Raw genomic sequence first — 8,264 nt, forward strand, 5'->3', positions numbered from 1 at the left:
TCTCTGAGGGACACAGCGGGCAGCACCCTAACCCTGGTAATCACAGAAGAATCCTACTGGACATCTCCGAGGGACACGGCTGACAGCACCCTAACCCTGGTAATCACAGGCGAGTCCTACTGGACGTCTCCGAGGGACACAACGGAGCCCTACGTTTTGCTGCAGGCAAAGCGCGGTGGTGCTGGGTGTTCCTTTGTGTAAGATAAAGGGGCAAAGCATTTCCGTGACAACTGTAGGGGAGACGTAAAGGAAATAACGAAGTGAAGGGGCGAGCCGCAGGGACCAGCAGCCTGGCAGGGGGAAAAGCTCCTCGGGCGTTTCCACGCTTGGCCCCAGCAGCGGTCACAGCCCTTTTGCTTGTCGTAACTCGCAGCCCCACTTCACCTGCTGGCAGCGGAGTGATTCAGATGCATTTTTGTCCTTCATTCACTTTCTGAAGAGTTGGTGGAGGTTTCTTCTATTTCATGGGCAGTGACTAGAGGCGGATGGTGACAAAGTTTTTGCCCGTCTAAACCATCCTTTATGATCAGTCTCCGCCTGCTTGCTGGTGGACCTTCAATGCTGCGGCTGCACGTTCCAGCAGGAGCGGCCATGTGGGCAGTGGGCACCCAGCCCTGCCCTCCCGGCCTGGCCCTGCCCTCCCGGCCTGACCCTGACCCCTCCCGGCCTGGCCCTGCCTCCCAGCCCAGCCCTGCCCTCCCGGCCTGGCCCTGCCGTCCCGGAGACGCTCTGCCCCAGGAGAAGCAATGGAGGCTGATCTTTCTATTACCTTTCAACTTACATATAGAACTCTGTATTAAGTAGGATACTGTAACACATTTACTTTCATTTTTACTACATACTTTTGTAAAATTAAACAATTGCTTAATTAAAACATAATACCGAAAGTGGGTATTGGAGGTGAACTCTGTGTATGTGACAGAGTGACTGTAAAGCCCCAGACTAACGACTTGCAACGAAACAGTTATGCTCCTGTGCTATAGAAAAATAACATTTTATAATAATTTCTGCTGCATACAAAAAAGCGTTATATACTGTTTTTTAAAATAATGGTATACAGTGTATCCTTATACAAGATAATTATTAGGTGACACGTGTTACAACACGAACGAATCCTGAAAACGGAGACCCAGTGACGAAACCAGTCTCAAAAGGCCCCCCGCTGCATGATTCTGTTTATATGAAATTTCTGGAAAAGCTAATCTATGGAGAAAGAAATTGCCCGGGCTCGGGAACGCAGTGACGTGGAGGTGACCAGGAGGTGATGCAAATGTCCTAGAATTAGATGGTGATGGTGGTGCAATTCTGCGACTATAACTGGATTTGTAAAAATGAATGTGACAATATGTAAATTGCATCTCAGTAAAACTTCTATTTAAAAAAAATCAGAGTGTACATCTGTACTGCCTGTCTGTTCTTGGGGGGAGGGGCCCCGTGCATTCTGTGATGATGGGTGTTTTCCACACTGGGCTGTTAAAGCATTCTTTTTGCAATAAAGTAATAAAAGTGAAACATGAGAATTTGAAATTTTTTACTTAGTGAAAGAAAGAGAATCTCAGTTCCCACACTTTGCTGCATTGAAAAATCTATGACCTGTGGCCTGGTTTATGCCAAGGTAGAACTAGCCCCAAATGAAGACACCACCCATGAGCCTCCAGAAAATGAGTGCTATACAATCACACAGCTTACTATTCAAGCTGATTTTTGTTTCTTTGATTTCCCAGCTAGTTCTTTTCACTGCCTGCATGCCTTCCCCGCATGCCTTCTCTGCACCTCACCAGCGCTGTGCTGACTCCTCTGCACCTCACCAGCGCTGTGCTGACTCGGAGCATCTCACAGCTTCTAACAGAAGGCCAGACCCTTATTTCCCTCACATATAGAACAGCTAATTTGTGGTCTCTACACGTGAGATGCTCACTCTTAAATGACTTGGAAGATTAGAAAATCTGGAATTAGTTTTGAAAGTGCTACACTGAAAGTCGCCATGTCTGTTTCCTCCGCTCCTTAGGACACACAAATGCTGCAAGCTCCTGAAACCGAGCTCAGAAGCAGCTGAGACGGGACATTTCTCCCACCCATGCCGAGGTTTTCACTTCTTGAGCACAGTAATATATTCCAACTTCACCCCTGTATGCAAAGTTGCCATGACTTCTGGGGAAATAAAGATAATTTCTAGGCAAAGTTCCAGCAGTGAATTCGCATTATGATTTCACTTTTCAAAGTTTAATATTTGTTTCTCCGCAATTATTGCTTTTTCCCTTTCTCTCCGAGGGCATTTTTCCTTTGGCCTCTTGATATTAACTCTTACTGCTGGGGGATGACTCTTAAAAATTCACACCCAACTCAGATCTCTCTTCTGTGTCCTACTATATTTCGTTTGCTGCTTGTTAGATACTTCCCTTTGGATCAATAGTTTTATAGATAAATCAGTTTCTAAAACCAAGCTAATTACTAGAATGTATCCACAGGAAAGTAACCAAGATAGTCAAGTCTAGAAAACATATCTTTGAAAAATGGTCAAGAAAACTTGGAAACTTATCTTAGAAAAGGGAACTCCGAGGCAAAGGACATGAATTCCTTTAAAATATTTGAAGGCTCCAGGCAGTAATCATGGAATCAAGCGTGGTTCCTTTCCAGGGGAAGCATGCCTTATTGATCTCTGTGTCTCCCTGAACTCCTGCCCCTGTGCTGGGTGGATGGATAGATGGACAGACACAGGAAACCGTCACTGACACACTGCAGAGCTTTCCAGTAATATAACGGTCTTCCTCCTAAGTCAGTCACTTTTTTTCTATTAAAGAAATGGTCATGAAGAGACTGGATGACTGTAGCAAGAGAACACTTTCCTGCATTGAGTGGGAAGTTGGACTGGTCGTTAGGTATTTGCTCCTGAAAAGTGGAGTCCCTGCCAACAATCACGGGACACACAGAAAAATTTCTGTGCAGTTATCCACGGAGATTTTGATTTGTTTTTACTGCACCATAACTTCTTCTTTTCTAATACATAGTCATTGATAATCATTTTGGATAGGACTCTAACATGTGATGTAGACTAAGGAAAGTTGACTAACTTTTCTAGTCTAATTGGACTGTCATAATTGAAGGTTAAAATAAATAACCCCCCAGGGAGCCTCTACTCAAAATGATATAATATTGTGATTCTGAGAGTCAAGGAAATCTCCTGAGGAAGTAGTGGGCTTGTCACAGCTACGTTGGTGTAACTGCATAGGGTCGGAAACTTAAGAGCTTTTACGGGCAGGGGAATGGTTTTTCTAGAAGACTCTTTGGAGATACGTGATAATGATAAGCCATGTTTTGGTATTTTGTGTTGTGTAGTCAACACCCAGGACCATCCTGAGATGTTACAAAATCTTACCCTTGTTTGATTCGAAGTAATTAACATGGAAATCTTCAGCTTTGATGGGAAAATAACAAATGCCATATTCCACCTGCACCATCTCACCCAGTTCTCTTTCTCATCATCAATCTACCCCTCCCTATCTGTCCCTAATGAATAAACTGAGGTTTCCAGAAAATTAAATGCTTTCTCCAACCAAACAGCAGGATCTAATCACAGGTTTGCTTGGATCAAAAGCTCAGGTTCTTAATCTGCAAAGTATTTTTAGAGTAGGTTATAAACTTTTAAGTAGAGACAACTGTGAAAGTATGGTGCTCCAAATTTAATCCTGTTCCTTTTTGTGTATGGTTAAATTGACTTCATCTAGCAAATTCACGCACCATGGCTTTCAATTTTGGCCACATGCTGGCTTTTCCAGAATTATTAATATTCTCTTTGGAGAAGTTCTTCAGTTTCAGGAAGTTTCTCGGCAGTTTTTCCCTCTTTGTTGCTTTTTTCCCATTTCCCGTCCCACACTACTTCATCTATAATATGCACCTGTTATGGTCTATTATTCTGCCTGTAATTTTAAGTCCCTGATCCAAAATAACAAGCAACACACTACTAAATTATCAGCTGTGTGGGTTTCTGTCACTGTGTGAAAGGCATGTCATTTTATATTTCTGCCTTCCACTATAGAAAATTAAGACACACAGATTGAACTATTCTCAACCAAGATCCTTCCTGTTCTTTCATATCTATTTTTGCATCTTTCCTGACACACTCTTGACATATTCTTCCTCGTGCCATTACTTCCATTTCTTGTTTTCTGCTTCTTGAATAACATTTTATAGTAGAGATTCATGACCCCCTAGACTATCCTCTGTACAAAATATCAGAAAGCAAAGCATAAGAACATATAAAAAATCTTATGATAACATAATATCGAGAATAAAAATGGCTATCATGTTAGTCAACCCCTAGCAAATTACAACAGCAGTAAAGCCAGAGGAGTACAAGGAAAACCACAAAATGAGATGGCACCAAAGTACTCTGACTTTAAAGTCAGATTCTCAAGGATTTCGATGCTCTGCCGATAGGCCATTAAAAACTGTACGCATAGTTTTTTATTTAAAGCAACTTTTCCCCATAAGATAATCATTGCAGAGCAGTTAGTTTGCAGCGGGCACTGTGGTCACCTCCCCACAGACCTTCCACACCTCCCTCGTACTGTTGCTACCTGTCACAGCTCCACAGAGGTGACCCATCATTATGACGGTAATCCATTTTCTTGCATAATATTATAGCTTATTCTGTAATCAAATAGCAAAGGAACTGACGCAGTGGTAAATGTGTGCCCCAGGTAGGACCAGTGAGACTTAAGGATACAGGCTGAGGAATTCTAGGGGCAACACCTTTGTTGTTCTCAGAAACAGAGAGAGTTTCAGATTTCTGTTTTCGGGTGGTGTGGAGGTGAAGCCTAGTACTCACGCAGCCCTCTGCCACCAAGAGAGAAGCCAGCCGGCCACAGATCCCTGCAGAGGGTGAGCAGAGTCCTGTCCTGAGACGGACCTTCCACTTGAGCCAGTCAGCCTGTTTTTTTCTTAAGTCCATTTGGATTTTGAGTTTTCCATTGCTTGAAACAGACATTACTAAACTGTAGCTGATACGGCATTCCCTTTATTTTTAATTTCCTATTTTTAATAATGCACAGATATATTCACGTTCTATGCTGTTCGTATCCCAATGTTAGATCATTTAGATCACATCTCATTACATCACATCTTTAGAAGACACTACCTCTCAAGGCAGTTTTATGAAAATAACAAAATCAAATCTGGGAACTCACAGGAATCTTAGGAGATTATGTGAAAGATCTTTGAAGTATGTAAAGCACTCCAGCGACAAAGGATAATGATTTATCTTTATTCTAACGTGGTGGTAGAATGTTAGTCTGTGGTGCACTTATTTTTATTTATTGTCAGGCCACTGTCCCAACTGTTTGAACTAACTAAACAGCCAGAATGTCTGAGGCCCCAGTGAGTGGCCTGCTGGATAAGACTCTCCATGGTGTCACCTCACTAACCCATTAAGCCACACAGTGCGATGTGACTGCCAAGAGCTCTCAGAATCCGAATCTTCCTTCTCGCTCTGTATAGTGTTGAATTCACCCACAGGCAGCTGCGATCCTAGACTCCAGCTAACTCTGTTCTTCTCCCACACATCTTCAATTCTGCATCTCTGCTTTTTGGTCAAGGCCTCCCCCCCACCTCTCTAAGAACGGAACTCTTGCACACACAAAGTCCACAGCCGTTTCTGGCTCTTTGGCCCTGATTTTACAATACTGAGCACTCACCCCTAATGCTTCAGTTTTTCTTGGTAATTAGATTGTCAAATTCTGAAGAGCAGGGATTGAGATTTACTTCTCTTGTGTGAAGCTTCAAGTAATATGCAACAGAGTAGATTATTAAATAATCACTTTCCTGATCAATTAACCTGTTTTTACTTAGAGATCTTAGACAATCTCTTGCATGGATCTAGAAGATTTCAGATGACTAGATTGGCCCAGGGTTGCCAGATGTCGCAAATACAAATAGAGGATGCCCAGTTAACTTTGAATTTAAGGTAAATTAAAAACTCCTTTTTTTAGTGCAAATGGATCCCGTGCACTGTTTATGATGTAATTAAACAAAAAATCCTCTGTTTTTTTAAATTTAAAATTCAGATTTGAATTGGTGTCTTTTATTTGACGTGCCAATCCTCCATGGGTTGGACCTAAAGACAAGTAAAACCTGACCTTATTTTTCTGACTTATAAATAAGAGACCGCACTTAAGACTTTTCTAACCTCATAGCTTTTGCTAATCAAGTTCTATAGCGCATAAAGTTCTCTGCATTATTCCACCAGTCGGGAAGCAGAGACGTGGTATCCATGGTGTGGAAGTCACCAGGCCTGCCGTGTACAGGGCGGTGGGGTGAGGGAGGTGGCATCAGTGCCCTAAGCAGCTTCTCCTCTGGTGGAGGGACAATCCGTGTCAGACAGCTCTGCAGCTAACCCATGTGACCAACTAGTAGACCTGACTCAGCTCTCCTGAGGAGAGAACCCAGATAACACTATAGATGTAGGTTGTCAAAAATAAGGGATATCATTTTTGAAGTACACATCACATAGTTCTAACTTTAAAGTGTTATAGAAACAACATAATCCATAATCCTAAATGAAACCAGCTATTCATAGTTTGTTTTGATTAGCACAGTGAAATTTCAGATTCTGATAATGCAATTCAACTTCTTATTGTGGAAGATTCTTTTCCTGGTGACTAGACACTTAACACACATCTTTATTTAGCATAAACAATGGAAATAGGGGGCATGACAATTTTATTCCCTCTTTATAAATCTGTCACAGGTAAATGATGTGCCAATGACTTACTCTGAGTTACTACACAGGTGGCTGCTAGGTGCCCTGGTTTTCATTTTGAACCTCTCTGCTGTGAGGCTTCAGTCTGTTTTAGCTAATCTCTTATTATCCAACCTTTTCTGCAAGGGAGAATGAGGCCATAGGAGGCCTGGTTTTCTCTCTCTGTGTGTGTGTATGTGTGTGTGCATGTGAAATTTAATAGTTAAAATTTTTAGTAGATCACTTTTACTAGCTATGTGTCATGTAAACATTGAGTGTTGATTATAATAATCAAATAGTTAGGATCCAGGGATGTAAAGCATGTTTTTCATAATAGTATTATGGTATATAAAACACTTTCTCAGACTTACGACATACAATTCAAGATTGTAAAATAATGTCACCTTAACATACCATATACAGATTTTTAGTTTTGCAGTAGTGTCATATTTTTCCTGTGATGCTCAACCCTGCAATCTGTGTTTTTATAGAGACCATTTTAAATAAAAATGATGAGTTCCATAGAGTCTGGCTATTTATTACGCTATCACAAGAAAGTACGTATGGAGTGGTATTAGCAGGCAATGAGAATATTGGGGGAAGCTATGTCAATTTCAGTGACTTGTCAATTACCCAGATAGATGGAGAAAATTAACATTATTATACCCAGTCTTTGAAAATTATACAATACTCATTTACAGTGGATTTTTTTTTTAAGTTATCAAAAGAATTACCTTAGGTAGCTCTTCAATTTGATTGGCATCTAGATAAAGCTCCTCTAATGTCCGTTCAAAGTTAAAGACCTCCTTCGGCACCTGCTGCAGACTGCAGTGGGAGTAATCTAAAACCGAGATGATTTCTTCTTCACCTCGGAAACATCGGCACGGCACCAGACGGCCGATGATCTTCCGTTTGGTGGTCATCTCCAGGCACTGCACTAGAGAAAAACAAGCAAACAGACAAAAAACCTTAACTAGCTGCACGTGTTAGGAATTCTTGCAATACTGAAAGCTTAGAGTATTGATTTGTTATATATTTCATAATTCTATGGGCTTTAAGCTTATATAGGATACATACATGCGTTATATCATTGAGTTCTTAAACAGCCCTAGAAGGTAAGTGAGATAGATTTTGTGCCCATTTAAAAATGGACTCAGAAAGGTTGAGATACTTCCCCTCACCACACAGCTTCAAAATGGCAAAATCAGGCCAGAACCTTGACTCAGTGCAATGCTACCAGCTGACTCCCCTCTCACTTGAAACCTGGATCTATATAATATGCTCTGTAGTTTTACACAAATTACAGTGTAGAACAGACATCTTCAGAATCATTTCTCTGATTTCTATAAAAATATTAAAGTTTCATACTCAAAGTTCATGGTGCCCTCTTTCAAACCCACAAATCCATCCCATCACTGAACAGAAACTGAACACCTGCTGTGTAACAGTCACTGATGTAGGTGATGGAGCAATGCATGGAACCAAGACCCTATTTTCACAGAGTTTAAATTCTTTTTTTTTTTTTTTT

The 8,264-nt window shown here is 41.3% G+C and overlaps 1 protein-coding gene across 1 annotated transcript in view; it reads right to left on the reverse strand.

Moving 5' to 3' along the window:
- Positions 1-8,264, reverse strand: part of LRRC7 (leucine rich repeat containing 7) — a 463,713-nt gene that overhangs the window by 295,485 nt on the left and 159,964 nt on the right. Inside the window, exon 3 of the mRNA XM_012801636.1 lies at positions 7,471-7,673. Within this exon, the coding sequence (XP_012657090.1) occupies positions 7,471-7,673 (203 nt within the window). The remainder of the gene's footprint in view (positions 1-7,470; positions 7,674-8,264) is intronic.

This window comes from Otolemur garnettii, unplaced genomic scaffold (genome assembly GCF_000181295.1).
Source record: "Otolemur garnettii isolate 467f Iridium unplaced genomic scaffold, OtoGar3 scaffold00010, whole genome shotgun sequence".
NCBI classification, from domain to species: Eukaryota; Metazoa; Chordata; class Mammalia; order Primates; family Galagidae; genus Otolemur; species Otolemur garnettii.